Source organism: Crocodylus porosus, unplaced genomic scaffold (assembly GCF_001723895.1).
Source record: "Crocodylus porosus isolate Cpor-Errol unplaced genomic scaffold, CroPor_comp1, whole genome shotgun sequence".
Lineage (NCBI taxonomy): Eukaryota > Metazoa > Chordata > Crocodylia > Crocodylidae > Crocodylus > Crocodylus porosus.
The window spans coordinates 92,220,246-92,237,703 of record NW_017728886.1 but is presented as its reverse complement, the minus strand read 5'-3'; the positions used below and the strand labels follow the sequence as shown (position 1 = coordinate 92,237,703).

Below are 17,458 nucleotides of genomic sequence, written 5' to 3'. Positions count from 1 at the left end.
GTTTCAGATTGAAAATTTCAAAAAGAAATAACTCATTTTGGTTATTTCAATCTTTTTTGTTGCTGTTGTAACTGCCAGATGAAAGAAGTTTTGTCATTAATTTAATATAAATACTTGCCTCAACAATTTTATCCCAATTTTCATCAGGATAACAATTTGCCATGCCTTCCACATTTTGTAAGATAAACTTTAAATTGTTGTTATCTGGCACATAAATACCTCTAGACATCATAACTAAAAGTATAATACATGAGCAAGACAAGAGCAACATTTCATTGTAAATAAATTAAGTGTTGTGAAAACTGATGTAGTCTGCAATGAACATTTGATCACTTGCGTGTAATTACTAATTTAATTGGTATTTTCTTCTGATCTCCCAACCAGCCAATTGCAACAGCAACTAACGAAGCACCTGTTTTTTAATTTAATCTTCTGGGTGCATAGCACTTTTAGATTACTGAAATAAGTAAAAAAAGTATTTGGGAATATGTTCCTATTTCATAGTTGCATTAAGACCCCACAATATGAGATTAGTACTTACTATTCCAAAACTAAGATCATCTCAGTTGCTGTCTCATAAACTTCATGTAAATTAATGACCCAGAGGTTGCACTGTGCTAACTCAAGCACTGCAATTTCGTGTATTATTTCCATCCGACAATCTTTGCCTTTTCTTCTTTTTCTCATAAATTTTGCTGCAAACTCTTTTTCTGTATCTTTCTGGACACATTTCTTTACCACTGCAAACTTCCCCCTGGAATTAAAGAAGAATTATTAATTAGGTGTAGGTTTCTTAAATCAGAGAAGAATCATAAATAAGTAGGGCTGAAAGGGACCTCCAGAGGTCATTTAGTCCAACCCCTTGCCTATTTTAAAGTTTGACTGAGGACCATAATGCTCAAGATTTCTGAAAAATCAAAAACAAACATAGGGACAATGTAAAAGTATGTCTGAGTTTTATAAGTATTACCCTGTTCCACTTAAACAAAAACCAGTGCTGGAACCAGCATCCCAGATGAGGGAACTGTAAGTGCACCCACCGAATATAATTGTAACTACAAATATTAAGCACTTAACTAGTAAATCATTAATTCCAGAAACTGCAGGTTTCCGGTGTAATACACACATCAGTTGGAGGCAGTCCAAGGAGATAAGATAAGCATATGTTCCAACACTTGATTAGAAAAAAATCCTACTCCCACTTCTTAAAATAAACAAACACAAATCAGCAGACTTAAAACTAATAAAAATTTACTTTTTGTTTTAGCAATGTCTAGATCTCAAATCTTATTTTTGCACATATATAAGCACAAGGCTTGAGAAAAGAAAAACTACCCACAATCCCAAGATTTTTTACACACTGTAGCATCTGCAATCCAAAGAATTTTACACACTCAGGATCTCTCCCTTCTCCATCAGAGACACTCAGTCTCAAATCATGTCTACTCCTTTGCTGGTCAGGGACTTCTCTTTTCCTGGATTGTTTTTCATAAACAAAAAATGAATTCCATTTAGCTACCAGTTACTCTAGTAGCTCAAATGTCAGATGTCTATACAGTAGATCTTAGTGTCAATACTATACCAGTTCGCTTCTGAAACCTAGTACATCACGTACAAAACTACTTTAGAAGAACAGCGATAATCCTGCAAAGTCAGAAGTGCTCAAAAGTTTGGTTGCACAGGGGCTTCCTTTCTCAGCTTCATTCTGTGTATGCATAATGATACCATCCTTAATCACATACTATTTCTCCATACCTACACCACATTCAGGACACAGGATGGACAATACTCACTTAATGAACAGCTACTCAGTATTTGGAATTATTCTTATTTGCCTTATTTACTGCACAATTTTTCAAACCCTGCTATGCAGACAGAATTATTCACTTCCTAGGGGGCTTTTTCTATGATTCTGATCACTGATATCCGAATCAAATTTCAATAAATTTCTATTAAGGAAATGAGGGGTGGAGTGTTACCCTGAATTAAGGGAATGAGTAAGGGTTCAGTTTTGGTAAATGTAAATGGAAGAACATAAAGTATCTGAGACACCTAGGACCCATTTTTTACCTAATATTACATGACTCCACATATTTACAGAAGAGTGCTCATTAATAGCACTCACAGGTACAGCCATTAAACACTTGTGTAAATGAGATTCCCCACTCACCCTGCCCCCTGTGTAAGAGTTGGACATCCAAAATATTACAAATACACAATTAGTGGCCACCTATGCAAATAGTGATGCAAGTGACTTGCCTTGCAGCATACAAAAATTTGGTGGCAGGGTTCAGTTCTCCAGAGTACCAGACAACTGCCTGAACCATGAAGCCATGTATTTTATATAAACAGTAGCCTCCTTCACTGCACAACTCTGATTAATCACTAAAACAGGCCCATTTTGTGCACTGAGGCAGAGGCCCTGTGGAAAAGACAGCATATGCTCACGTGAGGACTGTGTAAGCAAGAAATGAATGTTGTACAGAAAATGCCAGAATTAAGGGTGCCTAACTTTGGTGTGTTTGATTCTGCGATCCTAAAATTGTGGTACTTTTTTTTCCTTAATGAGCAATAGGCATAAAAGGAACTTAAGGATGTGGCTGTTAGTAAAACGTGATTTTGAACTGAAGTCATTTGCTCTACCAGAAAGCAACAGACACTCTGTTTAGGGAGGCTAGAAGCAATCTTCAGAATTACAGACAGAAAAAAACCTTACTGAAGCAGCAAGTAAACAGACTGAAAAAAAACCTAAGATGGAGATCAAACATCTTGATTAATCTGACATGCTAGGAATCAACTTAAACTGAGTAACAAAGCCAAGCTTCTGCAAGAGTTTAACATGTCAGTAGGGCAGAGCACCACGGAAAAGGGCTAGCACATTTACCTCCTCCTAATGTTTAAGAACATTCTTCAAAGGCTACTAAGAATATAAACTAAAGTATAAGAGCTTACAGAACTGTCCTGGCTTTAAAAAGTCAAACTAAGCTTTCCACCTAGCAAAAACAGCTAAGTATGATGCCCTAATCTCAGAACAGTCTTTAATACATTCATGAAAGATCTGAAAAGGATATTGATGGCTCTAATTTAGTGGTAATTATTTGGGTAAGAGACCTGGAGGGCATGCTGGATGTTTTGATACATCTCAATGCACAAACGCCAGCTGCAAGATATACTAGTAAGTAACAAATAAACCAAACCCAATCTGACAACGAGCACCCCCTTCCCCTATTCTCCCTGCCCGACCCAAGAAAAAATCTACAATATCCATTAAAGCCTGCTGGCTGAAGGTATCAGAGATAAAATTTAGTCTTTTCTCCAAGACCAAACCCAGATCGATTAGTTGGGCAACAATTCCTCCATGCCTGGACTGCTTGTTATGTTTTGTGTCATATTCAATATAGTCTGGTAGGTATCCTCACTTCTCTGGTTGGAGCTGTTCCTCTGCATGTGGAAAGAGCAAGAATGAACATGACGCTCTAGCCTTATGGTTAGGGGCCTCTTGAAAGGCAGGAGATGCGAGTTTCAATTTGTTCAGACAGAGCATGAATTGAACACAGTACTTAATTAAAATTTGTAATAAAAGAAATCACTCTGAAAAACGTAATTACTGTGCTATATATATATATATATATATAAAGCCAGTGACCTGTCTAACTTAGTATGCAGTCTGACAAAGACTAGCACAGGGCCAGATGTTTCAGTATTAGGTACAAGAGATTTCATAACAGACACTTCTGGAAAAGGTACGGAGAAGGTTTCTGCTTAAATCAGTCAGTTTAGAGATACTTAATAAGATCAAGTGATTAGGGGTAGACCAATAGAGATTTTTTGGGCCAGTACCAATGGCCGATTTTTAAGGAGCCAGATCGGCCAATACCAATCCGATTCTGATATGCAGCCGGGCAGCTTGGAGACCAGTGTCGGGCTGGAAAGTCTAGTGTGGGGGGAAGGGGTAGAGGGATGGAAGGGGCATGGTGTGGGAAGTAGATCGAGGCCCCTACAGTGAGGCGTACGCAGCTCGTCTGAGGGGAATACTGGGGGGTGGCTCCCGTTGCTTTGCACACCCAGGAAGGGCATGGGGGCCATATGCCCCTGGATCTGCATGTGGGGCAAGGTAGGCTGCTGCTGCAGGCTGAGGCCAGGGCTGCACTGGGGTCTTCTTGACGGGGGGGCTGGGCTGGGCTGCTCTCGGGGCAGTTGGAGGCTGCGGCACTGGGAGAATGCTACAGGGGGGCAGGGAGGAGGATGCAGCCACCCCAATATTTGCCATACCCCCCTCATAGCCCCACTCCCAGTGCTCCCACCTGCCCCAAGTGCAGCCCTGCCAGGAAGAGCATGACACCACCCTGGCCCCAGCCTGCAGCACCAGCCCACCCTGCCCCCATGCACAGATCCAGGGGCACATGCCCCCCCCCGGTGCCTTTCCCGGGGTGTGTGCAGCAGTGGGAGTCACCCCACCCCCATCCCCACACCCTTAGACGAGCCACTCATAGCTGTTCCACACCCTGACCCGGCTAAGCAGCGCCTGTCTCAGCCCCACTCCCTCCTTTACCTCAGGTTCGATCTGAAACCCCTATACCCCCACAACAGACTTACTAGCCAAGTGCTGCTCTCCAAAACTTCCAGGCTGCTCTCCTGGCCACGTGCATGGAGATGTGGATATCAATCACATCAGGTAAAAAAAAGCTCATTGCCAATACTATCAATTTTCCCTATATCAGTGCTGATATGGGACTGATTTATCGGTGCACCTCTATAAGAGATACCTAATGAGACTATTAACACATTTTCCCATTGTGCAAGTAAAATCTCAACTACACAACTGCCTAGCTGTATTCTGTAGCACTTAACTCTTGAAACTCAATTTTTTTAAAAATATGAAGATGCGCTAGCCATATTCGGAAGCAAGGGGAGAGGTTTCAAGACACACAGGGAAAGAAGCATGTAGAAAATTACACAATAAAGAGCAATGGGAAGTAAGGTATTTGCAGCACTTCTTCTGTGTGAGGGTAACTTCATAACTAAGTCCAACAGTAAATAAAAAGTGCATTTAAGCATCAATTCTAACCACTGATGACAGCAACTCTGCCCAAAAAACTACTGAAATGAAATCTAGCAGGGATATCTATGGTATATGTCCCTTGTATACAACCTATACACATGAGCCCTCAACTGAAAACCCTTCAAGGCTGACCTTGGCAACAATTCAGCATACCCCAGAAGCACTGCTGCACTTCAGGGCCTGGTAAGAGTTTTCTTTTAATTCTTCCTTTTTTGCTCCATCTTCAGAACTCACTTAGGCACTGCCCACCACAAATCACAGGAAGCCCATATGTAACAATCCCACAACTTCCTATTTCTGACTTCTACCCCACTTCTTGTCTCTTCTGCCCATCATAAGAGCAAAGAAATGGACAGACTGATTCCCAGAAGGGCTCAACTTGAGGAACAGAACGCACTATTTGTAGTGGCCTCACAGTAACATTACTGAATGGGGAGGGGGCATCATGTGGTTTTAGCAAGTTTAGGGTGACCCTCAGTGCAGACCTTATCTCTGAGGATACACATACATCATGTAAGTTCGACATTTGCTATATTACATCATACTGTAGTGTAAACTAATTGTTATTAGTAAGACATTGTGCCTCATCAGTAGTAAAACAGATAAACTCTGCAAGCAATAAATGTACTACAGTGTTATTTTATTTCAATGGTTTGTGGATTAAGCACAAGAGAGTAACTTCCAGTAACTGGATGGACTTTGGATGAGACCCTTTAACAGAGTATTATTTAACTATCCTGTAATATTATCATCACTATGATCATCATTAATAATACATCTTTTTTTTCCCTTCTAGAAGTCCCAACTCCTGAATTCAAGATCTAAAACCAGACATTCTTCTCAATTTACTATCAAATCAGCACCACTCCTGATTTGAACATGCTCTATGCTCAGACAAAAGCTATTCAGTAAAATACAGAAATGAACTAAAAACAAGACAAGACACTGTTTTCATGAACCCTGTGGAGCTGCTGCAACCTGGAGACAAAATGCTTTCCCCTCTCCTTCCAAAAATCTGATATAAATACCGATTAATGCCAGATTCACTAAGCACTTGTCATTACAGCAATAAAACATCTACAGTATTCAAAGAACAGTAGAAAGCCATCAAACAAGATGCTTGGTTTGGTCATATACAGGAAGTATAGTTGAGCTGGATAAAAACCTAATGTGATGCAGAAATTGAAACTAATTACAAATACTAATTCTTAAATAAACCAGAGGTGATCTTTGAATATTTAGTGTACAGTCTGAGCTACTCAAATATGTTTGCTGGACTTGTCTTCTTATTTTTGGATTCTTTCAAAAAAAAGGCAGAAAGACCAAAACCTGACAAGTCTTGTAGTTTTAGGAATAGTAAAACTAGTTACTATGCGGCTACTAAGACTCACTGTGATGACTTAAATCAACATCAGCTCTTTTAATTTTGTGGTAGCTGGAAACAGATTACCAGCTACCACAACACAACAAAAGAAAGGAGCATTTTCAAAGCAATGCGTGTTTTATTATCACACAATCTTTGTAAAGGACCCAATTTAAGTATTCAAATTTCAAAAAAGCATCAGATCACAAGAGACCAACGTCACTTCTTAATGACCTTAACCATCATTAAAGCTGTTTAAACTGGCACAGATTCTGGCTTGAAGAAAGGAAACAAAAGTCTCAGTAACTGCAAGTCAAGCGTCAAGCTAGATAAGCAAGAACATTTACATCATATGTTTACCCACATTTTGGGTTGTCATGGACTCTGCTAGAGAACAACAGAGAATTTGACATTACTTTAAATAAACATTTTTGAATTAAATCTGCAAAACCTCCTGTCACTACTGTGAGAGTAGAATTAATAGCAACTTCTACAAGGATATTCATCTTTTAGAAAGCTTAAGAAAAATGGTCTGAAAGCAATGGAATGACACAGATTTAGCCACATAGTTAATCTGTTTGGAGTGTATTTCCTTTAACTTCAGCTCACTTTTTGATTAGTAGGGGAAAGAGAGGAGACTTAATGCAGAAGTTTTATCAATCTTTCTTTTCACAAAATGGATCCAGTTGTTAGTACCTCTCCATTTCTTTATCAGTCCCTCACCTCCAGTGTCTGTTCCACAACAACTCTGCTGTATTACTATCAGCGTAATCTCAGTTATCTGAGGCCTAACCAAAACGTGACATGAATCACAAAGCTTCACTTATGTATTCTTACATTATAATATACATGTGTGATCACCCCATGTCAATGAACATGAACTTAAGGTTCAGGTTACTGAACTGACAGCATAAAAGAAAATGTTTATAATATGGCTGTATTAAAAAAAGAAAAAAAAAGTCATGCATTATTTGTACATTAAATTACATCCAGGTAGAGTTGAGATGAAAACATGTTTCCTTATTTAGTTCCACCCTGTGAGGACTGGTTTAAGTCCCTGTATTTCGCAGCAAACTGTACAGCAGGGGTCAGCAACTCCCGGCACGTGTGCTGAGCACGGCATGCAAAGCCATTTTGCTCACCACACCACTGCCAGCCCAGGCTCTAAGCAGCTGCTGCCAGCCACAGAGCCCAGGCTATTCCCAGCAGGCTGCTGGGAGACTGCAAGCACTGCTGCAAGCAGACTGGGCTCCGTGGGCCGGCTGCAAACAGCTACTCCAGGCTCTGGCATGTCGGCACTCCGGCACCTTCCAAGGTAGACATTGTGTTTTTTTCAGCACTCTGGCCAAAAAACGTTGCCTACCCCTGCTGTAGAGTTAAACTACCTGTTTCAGTGAAGGAGGGGAAAGAAGAGGAAGAAAAAAAGGAACTGTTTGAATTGCACTTTACAAACCTGTACTACTTCCATGTTCATCCAGGAAAAGCTTATTCAGATGACTGCGTAAATTGAATAGACTGCTTTCTGATAACACCACAGCACAGCCTATCGTGTGGTCACCGCTTGACCAATTTCAGAAGGCTATCCAGCACACAATATCCAGTTCATGGACTTTGATTTGATATACAAGTCCAGGGTTACAGTGACTGAACTTTTTAATTATGATTTCGTAACAGGAACCTAAACATTTTTAATAACAAGCAAAACCAATGGTCTACATGCCCATCTGGCCTCGAACATCTTGTCATGTGTCAGTTGGGCCCAGATGTTCGGTGGTGTTCATCCGTCCGTCCCTGCTGTTACATTGAGTGGGTGTCTCTTCCTGGACATTAGTCTTTCCTGGTCTACTAGTCTTTGCCCAATTTCACCTGCCACAACTTCGGATCTTGTTTCAGTGGTTAGTGTCCAACTACCGGGGTTCTCTCAACCATGAGATGGCTATCGATGGCTATCGGGTGATCTTCTGCGAGGCTTCACCTCCCCTATACCTTGCCCTTATACCCAGCCTTGACAGGTCACAGTTATACTACTCGCCAGGCTCCCGGCCATTGAGCCCGACTCCCTTTTTGTGGCCAGTGCAGTCTGCCCTGCCTACATCATGGGCCACCTGTGGTCAATTATCTGGTCCATGAGCCTGCCACTTTCCCCAAAAGTCAGCAACTCTTCCAGAGACTAAATAATACCTAGAATGCCTGCTCTGCCCTACAACTCCTCCAAAAGTAGGAAACACAAAATCTACACCAAAAAAACCACAAAACTACAGATGCAATCTGAGGGACCCCTAAGTTCCCTCTCCCAGGCCCCTTCCTTGGCCTGACTACTAACGACATGTACAGACCCTCAGGTCTATTTCAGACTCAGTCGGCAGTCGGTATCTACTGTAGGCTCCGCCACCATTCCACTCTCTCGTCACCCACCTGGAACTTATGGCCACAGACAACCTTCCCACGGGCATCTGTCCATCCATCCCTTGCCATAACCACGCCACACCACTGAAGACCGTCATTCGCAGCTTCTCCTGCTGCCCTTGCCTCCCGTACCTTTTTGGCTTCCCCGGTGCCCTCAATGGTCCCACCTGGTTTAATGCCATAGATTATGCTGGTCTCTGCAGCACCTCAGCCGTCATGATGGATGTCAGCGTCTATCTGCGTCTCTTGGCTCTCTTCTCCGGGTTCCTAGTCCAGAGGAGCTGCCCTCAGCTCTATTATTTCCCCGCGGCAGCTAGCAGTCTCTGGCTTGCCACGTGCTCTGCTGTGTTCTTCCCTGCTGGGGGAATCAGCTTCCGGCTTCCTGCTGGTGCTCCTGTCAGCGTCGATTCCCCCTCTTCCTTGCCGGCAGCCCCTTTTATCCCCGCCAGCCGGCTTCTGCGGCTGATGTCATCTGCCGGCCGTAACTTTATAAAGATGCAGCTGACGCATTGCACGAGTCCCACCTCTAGCTCCGCCGCAGGTAAGCAGTTTTTATTTTCATTTCTTTCAGCGGGTTCCTGACCTCGGGGCTCCCCCCTGGGTCTTTGGGGTCTTCCCCTCTGTTTGTCCCTGGGACAGTCTACAAAAGCACTATTAGTTGGGTGGTTTGGCTTTCATCCTTAAAAGACCAAGGCCTTGGTTACATCTACCAGTTTTGATACCACTTCCAAGCCATCAGAATGCATTCATATTCAGGCGCTTCTGGTGACACCATACAGCTTCTGCCAGCTCTGTGCACCTCCACTGCAACAGGCGTGCTAGCAGAGGCAGGAATACATCGTATGTAGGCAGCTGCTGAAAGCCAAGTGGTAAACAATCCTATTCTAAGCCAGGTTTGAATACTATATTTTACATAAAATTATTTTGATATAAAAATTACACACACACATACACACACTCACTAAATTACTAATGAATGTGTATAAGCCAGGTTTGAATATTCGCTAATATGTATACCTATTCATTAATAATTTAGTGAATGCGTGTGTGTAATTTTTATATCAAAATAATTTTATGTAAAATATAGTCAGTATTCAAACCTGCCTTAGAGAAATGCCGTTTAACATGCCCCTAACCAAAAAACAGTTATTGAAGGACATACTTGCATGATATTACTCCTACAAAGTTGGGCAGGGTAGGGGGGACAGGGCTTTGCAATAATCAGAGTTATTACACTTGGGAATGACTACCTAACTTGAGTAAGAGCACAACCCTGCAAAACACTGAAGCTATGCAGAGTGATTTGATAAGTGGCTACTAAGTTGTGACTCAAGCTGCTGCATTCTTAGCTGGAGCTAACCAGCAGCAAGCTTAAGTTTAAAGCAGCACACGTAAGAGACATATGTGTGGTTGGGTATTGGCTTAGGGACAAAACTTAAACACCTCACCCTAACAACGCAGGGAAGGCAAGTCCTAAGCACACCCTAAGTAATTTTAGAAAAGAGTTATCTGTCTGATCCTTGGATTCTGTCTCAATGGTCTAGGGCCGGAGTTTTCAACTGGGGGTATGTGTACCTCTGGAGGCACTTGGGATGGCCCCTCAGGGGATATTCAGCAGCAGGCACTACTGCTGGCACTTCTGCTGCTGCCAGAAAGCTCACTGATCAGCCACAGGGGACCCACCCCTGGCTCGCTGACTAGCTGCTGCCCCTGCCCCCCCGCTTGCTGACTGGCTGCTGGGGCTACAATGACCCAAAAAGGTTGAAAACCCCTGATCTAGGGGAATGGAAGGTTTGGGCAGCCTCCAGTCCCCCATACTCCTGCGTAGGCATACATGTCTAAGGTCCTGGTGACCTCTCACGCATACACCATAATCCAGAAGGATCGAAAGTTTCTACTACAGATTTTATTGAGAGATTGAGAGAGAAAGAGTTTAATAATGCCACTAACATACCAATCAAGAACAGGGGGAAAAAACCTTAGGAAGGCTGAATAAAAGTCTACCCTAGCTCACATAATTATGATAAATATTTCATTTCAAATCTACTACCAGTATGCTACATGCTGGACAGTACAAGCAACAGGAAAGGTTTTACGTGCATTATTCACATTCTTGAGCTTTGACCTCTTATCTTGAATGAGAAAGAACAAAAATCAGGTAAGAGGGTTTTTTTATGCTAGTCAGAATGGGACTGCTGCCTTGATCAGTAGCCAAACAGGCAATCTATTGAAGCACATAAAATAAATATACTCTCTCCAAAAAATAAAAAGAAGTGATTACAACAACAAAGTATGATAATGTGCACAAGGGATGCTTTTTGCCTGACACATGAAGTATGTAAAATGGTAGGATTTTACAACTTAATTTGCCTAAATCCCCAAGTCATTGGCAACAGGATGCATAAAGTTAATTACAAATACAATTTAAAAACTAGAAAGCTACCAACTGACACAAAGCAAAACTAATTTCTAGATATGCATTACAATCAGTTCCCAGTGATAGGCGAGTCAAACATGAATGAGCCTTTTCAATTTCACATTTGTTTTGTGACAGTGAGTGAGCAAAACAAAAAAAACAAAATCTGTTTTATGAAAATGCTGATGGTGACAACTAAATACTTCTTGGGTTTAGAACTCCTTCAATTCAAGGAAGTCCACATGTGTAAGTATGTGTTTGTAAGTTTTCTTTTATAGTCTGAGGAAAAGGGATCATAAACCTGTATAAAGCTGAAAAAAGGAAAAAATGCAGCATGGACCAGATTTATGCAGACTAGTGAAAAAGAGAGGGACAACTGTCTGAAATAGGAAAATGCAGAAAGATTACCTAATTTAAGATGTTCAACTAATGAAGGCCTTTGGTGCAGAATTACAGAAGGCAGAAAATGACTACATATTAAGCTATCCCATTCAGAGCTGTGTTCACATTACCCAGTTCAAATGTACTGCAGTACTTTCTTCTCCTGTTAAGCAGGATAGAACCAAGATAGCTCTGGTGAAGTTAGAATACGTTTTATATGAAGGTGTATAGGTGTGCACACGTGGTGCATGTGTGTGTATGTGTGCGTGCGTTTTAAATGCAAATGTGCACACACACAAATATTTATATATTTTATTTAAAATGTATATAACACACATACACATGTGCAAAGTACACATATAAAATGTACACCACACCGTGACAGATGAGCACCCCTGGACTAGATGAAAATGGTAATCTCAACTTCTTTATCTGGCTTGAGGAGTTCCCATGGGTCGGGAAATTTGGCAGTGGGGGAGCAGTGAAAATACTACCACAACACTCCATTACCAAAATTCCAAGCCCTGTGGGGCAGGTTGGAGCTGGGCCACAAACCTCCCCCTGCACAGTCAAATCAAGGCAGGGCCAGGCTCCCTTCCCTCGACACCACCCAGTTGGGGCTGGCCCATGCCCTGCTTTCTCTCCCTGCTAGGGCAGGCAACAGCCCGTTCCCTCCAACCAGCCAGGCTGGGGCTGAACCAAATCTCCTTCCCTCGCATGGCTGGATGGGGGTCCAGCTGTTCTCCTTCTCCCTCCATGCAGCTGGATGGGACTCTGCTGTCCCTGCCCCAGGGGCCAGATTGGGTCCAATGGCTGGATCTGGCCCATGGAAGGATCAGGCACTGCCCACCTGGCCCACTGGACTGAAAAGATTGAGCACCTTGCTGTAGTCCAACTTCCCATTTAGAATCAACTGAAAAACAAAAACACACCCATGCCTTCCTACAACAAGCCCTTTGGTTGAACCATCAAATACCAACCAGAGAGGCGCCACCTGTCATTTACAGACAGAGTGATGGCCTCTGGCTAAACCATCCAACAGTGAACCGAGAGGGGCATGCTCGGCCTTGGGGAGCCAACCTAACACTCTCCCAGCAGATTGCCCCAACAACAGCAACCGTGCCAAAAAAACCATACCAACTCGCTTCTATGTTCTTAGGCCTACGTCACCTGCTAACCTGCCCCTGCGAGTCTCAACTGCGTGCCGCACACCACCAACACTGTTTCCCCAGAACAGGTCTCCCGAAGGAGCCCGTCCTTTATATCAGAGCACAGCAGAGCAGGAGGTTTCTGGGTTGTTTGTAATAGTGGGGGGGAAGAAAAAAAATAGTCATATATTAGCATTTTTCCTGGCTAAAAGGTCTTGCCCTTCCACTCTGGGTCAGATCCACTGCCATATGTGGGGTCAGGAAAAAAATTTACTCCGTGGTCAGACTGGTATGGTTTTGGAGGTTTTTGCCTTCTTCTGTAGTGGGGGACGTGGCCTTCTGCCTGGGACCTCTTGACCATATACTAACAAACTTTTTATAGAAGCAGGACATACTGACTGCCAGGATTCCCCTGGTTTACCTGGGACAGTGAGGGCACTAGGTCTGTGTGGTGCCAGAGCTGAGAGCAGCAGTCTTACCCAAAGTTTAGATTATGGTTTGTATAGGATGGTTTGGAGACGGTTGATCCTGCCCCAGGCTGGCAGCTGGACTACATAGACAGCTTTTTGGAGGTCCCTTTCAGCCCCACTTCTCTGTGACTGTTTTTCCACCAACAACCCAGGTGGCAAGAGCAAAGCCCTTTGCCATGGGGAACTTCCCAGCTAACTGAGGTAAAGCCCTTTGCCACAGGGGACCTCCCAGCTAACTGAGGTTAAAAAAACCCCTGGCTGAGACATCCCCGCCTCGGCTTTCCCAGCACTCAGCTGCCGCATGGGGGGGGGCTTTTTCTCCCCCTGCTCCCAACAGAGCCTGGCGCTCTGGGTCTCGAGAGCATCCCCAGGTGGGCTGGAAGCTCCTGCCGGCTTGCAAAGGGGAAGGGGGTGGGAAAAAAAGTGGACGTATTAAGCCCTAGACACCAAGGGAAAGAGAACCTGCGACCTCCCTTGAAGGTTTTCTAGGGAGAGGTGAGACGCTGACTTTGACAGTATCGTGCTGTCTTTCTAAAGGATTTGACTGAAAAATTGGGCTTTTACTTTCCGTTTGAATTTGCCAGACTTAAGCCTGCAACTATTTCACTGCAGCTTCCCCACGGGCACCCGCTGCCGCTGACGGGGTTGGGAGCCGCGCGCAGGGCGGGGGGCTGCTCCCTCAGGCGGAGGGAGCGGTGCAAGGCTGGACCCCCCCGCGGGGAGACGGTCGACGGGCGCTCACCTGCCCAGTTCGCGGCCGGGGCTGAGGCTGTAGCGCTGGCGGAAGGGCTCGGTGCGGATGGGCGTGCGGATCTCGCGCAGGAAGCCTCCCCGCGCCGCAGCCTGGGCTGGCGCCTGCGGCGGAGACGGGGTCGGGGACGGCTTCTCGGGGCTCATGGCGGCACCTCCGTACCCGAGCAGCGGCCACGGCTCCTGCAGCCGCCGCTGTGTGAAGGGTAGGCAGCGGCAGCACGCGCCGCGGCGGGGAGGGGGCGGGGCGCGGGGAGGCCCCGCCCCTCGCGCCTCGCTGTGATGCGGGGGGCGGGGCTGGCGCCCACGTTCGAGTGCGGGGGGGCAGCGCCGCCTGCTGGGCTGCGCAGGCGCGCTTCGGCCGCGGGGTGGGGCTGCGCGCGGGTTTGCCGCGGGCAGGGGGCGCCACCGCAGAGAAGAGGCCACCTAGCGGCTGCTCCACCCACCCCGAACAACACCACCAACCCTGCCCCTACCCAGGAGGCGGGGTCCTGTAGCAGGTGCCCCAGGGTGGCTTTGGCTGGCAGATCCTCTCCCACCCCTGATCCGCTGCTTGGCTTCCTGCTTGCTGCCCATTCAAGTCCTGCACCGCCTGTCCCCTCCCCGATCTGTGGTGTGCCAGACCCTGCAGCCCAGTGTGCCACTCATTTCTGCTCCTGTCTCATCTTCCCTGCTCTGCTTTCTGCTCCCTGCCCTATCCCTTGCGGTGCTGCCTGTCCCCTCCCCAGTTTGCCACGTGCCACACCCAGGGATCGCAGGCACACCTGCTTGGGCACCCCTGTTGCAGTCGTCAGTCTGCTAGTGATGCCCCTGTTACAGTCATCAGTCTGCTTGTGTCCTGTTGCCCTAGGCAAAGCTGGGCCCGGAAACAGGTGCGTACATACCCGTAGCTAGGTCCTGGTCAGCACGTGGCAGCTGTGTACGTAGGCAGGCTGGCAAGTGTTCTGGAGCCTGAAGGTGTCCTCCACATCCGCACGTGGTGCTTGTGCCATTGGCGCACCCCCACACCCATCTGTTAGCTGTAGTGTTACTGGCCTGTTCAGAGGCAGTTGGAGCTTCTCCGTGTCAGCCAGTCAAGCTCTGCTCCTCTAGGGTGATATTCATCAGCTTTGATATTCATCCTAACTCTCTCCTGGGCCATTTCTAATTGTGACCACCACGTTTCTAGTGGTGCGGCTGTCAGTGTTTGATGTAGTGGCCCCCTCGTAGAAAGGGGACTTTTCCATGGTTTCAGTCTATCGGGAGCCACGCTGTGGCCTCGTAGTGGGTGCCTCTTCAATCTGCTGGGTGCGTTCTGTGCCGTGCTCTTGTCTGGTGGGGTGATTCCAGCGAGTAAGTGCAGATAATCAACATTTGTTGACTTGAAGCATAGAGTTCACATCATGGTCCTTGTTAGATTCCTTGACTCTGAATCCTGCTACATACCTATCACCTCAATCAAAGCTATAACCTCTGTCAAAGCATGGGGCAGTGCCAATGATGCCTGCTGTAAGCATGGCTCTCCTGCTGGTCAAACACAACCCAGCCCAGCTCATCTTCGCTATAAAAGTTTCCTGAATGTAACGTGATTTTGCTGCTGAGGCAAGGCAGACCCTGCATCATTCTTCTTGCATTGTACTTCTGTTACTGTAAAACAGTGATTGGGGTCACAGCTCTCAGGAGTGGGATCACTCATGAGAGTCCAATAAACATTTACCAGCTATGAACCAGCTATGAACTGACTGCCCAGAGGAGTTTTCCATCTATTGACTCTATGAAATATGAACTTTCATTTCTACCCAGGAGAACTTTTACAATCTTTTCTCCAACGCCTGATGAAGCGTGTTGGTGCCCGAAAGTGTGCAATTAAAGATTTTTTTTTTTTTTTGCAAAACTTGTGTTGGTCTAATAAAAGATATCATCTCTACTATGAGTCCTGATTGCAAAACATTTAGCTGTATAGGCCAACATAAACCAGAAATCTATGCATAGCTGGAACAGACTGAGGACCACTGACCTTCCACTAGGCTAAAAACTGACAGTGGATTCCTTCCAGGACAAAGCCTTTTTAACTCTGGGATTCTTCACAAGTGCAAACCCATTGTTCCATTTTAAATACCTGTGAAGTACTGAGTTAACACTTTTCCCTGGCAATCAGATCTAATTTGGCTAATTTCAATTTGTGTAAAAGACTGTTTTGATGGGAGTCAAAGCCCAGGACATTCAGCTCCAGGGTAAACCTGACCTTTATTTTTAGCCCTAGAGGTATAATTTTAGGAGGTATAAAATGTATAGTAAAAGAGAGGGCCCCAAGAACCTACAAATCTAACTAGATCAGCCACCTTGCACTCCCATCCTGGTTTCCATCCCAGACTTTTGACAGGGACAACTAGCACCAAAGCTACTTCCATTTCAACTTCTCCTACTGCAGAGATCTGCACAGGCCCAAAATGGACTTAGCTAATTGGAATATGCACAAAAACAGAAAGATCATTACAAATCTATACATTAGAAGCATGGATGGACTTGATTGCAAATGTGAGGATTGAAAAATTAGATGTAGATATATAAAATGACTAGTATAGACAAGGGATAAAGGCTGTAGCTGTGTTAGTTAAAAAGCAAAAGCAGTCAGTGTGGTAGAAGTGATATCTTTTATTAAACCAACTAGCTAGTTGCAAAAAAATGTCTTTATTTGCAAGCTTTCAGACCTACGCACCATTCCTCAGGCAAAGGAGAATGCAAATTTCTCCTAGGTAGAAATTAAACTTTCATTTCTACCTGGGAGGAATTTTACAATCTTAAAAGTTAATCCTGAATTGCAAGGGGAAAAGTATTTCTACCTGAGAAAAAATTTATAATTGCTTTGCATTCTCCTTTGCCTGAGGAAGGGAAGGGAGCGTGAGCCTGAAATCTTGCAAATAAAGAGATTGTTTTGCAACTATCTAGTTGGATTAGTATAGACAAGGTAATTCAAGAATGTAATTTTTTGCTTTTCATAATACATGAATCCAAGGGGGCAGTGCAATTACAGTAAATAGCAATATGAGAAATGTTAAATACTTCTTTCTCCCCTTGTAATCCAGCATTAACTTTTAACCTTACCAATGAAACCAAGAGTTTGAGGATACATACAGTTACATTCACTAGGATAAAAACTGAGTGTCTATGAAACTTCAAATCACAAAGCAACCACTAACTTTTGGGGCTAGCATGTGGGTTATGGGAATTCCTACTGCTCCTAAGAATGGACAGTTTTGGAGCTTTGTTTTAGTGTCATATTTAGTTCTATGAAGGCAGGATTTTTCTTTTAGCAGGGGAGCATCGTCATCTAATAAGAAAGGGGGTATAACTGAGAAAGAGTAGAGGACATTTCTAGCTTGCCTAACAAGTCCTATCCTCTAGACTTTTGCTTACTGTACATTTTGAAGGAAAAAAAATCTTATTTAAGAGAGACAATATTGCAGCATCTGTCTGTGTTAA

At 44.5% G+C, this 17,458-nt stretch overlaps 1 protein-coding gene across 1 annotated transcript in view; it reads right to left on the bottom strand.

The window, feature by feature from the left end:
• The window catches only part of STK17A (serine/threonine kinase 17a), a 41,763-nt gene extending 27,528 nt beyond the window's left edge, over positions 1 to 14,235 (bottom strand). Inside the window, exons 1-2 of the mRNA XM_019539231.1 lie at positions 13,989 to 14,235; positions 542 to 754 (exon numbers count right to left, since the gene is read on the bottom strand). Coding sequence (XP_019394776.1) covers positions 542 to 754; positions 13,989 to 14,143 — 368 coding nt within the window. The 5' untranslated portion in view covers positions 14,144 to 14,235. The remainder of the gene's footprint in view (positions 1 to 541; positions 755 to 13,988) is intronic.
• Positions 14,236 to 17,458: the final 3,223 nt, after the last annotated feature.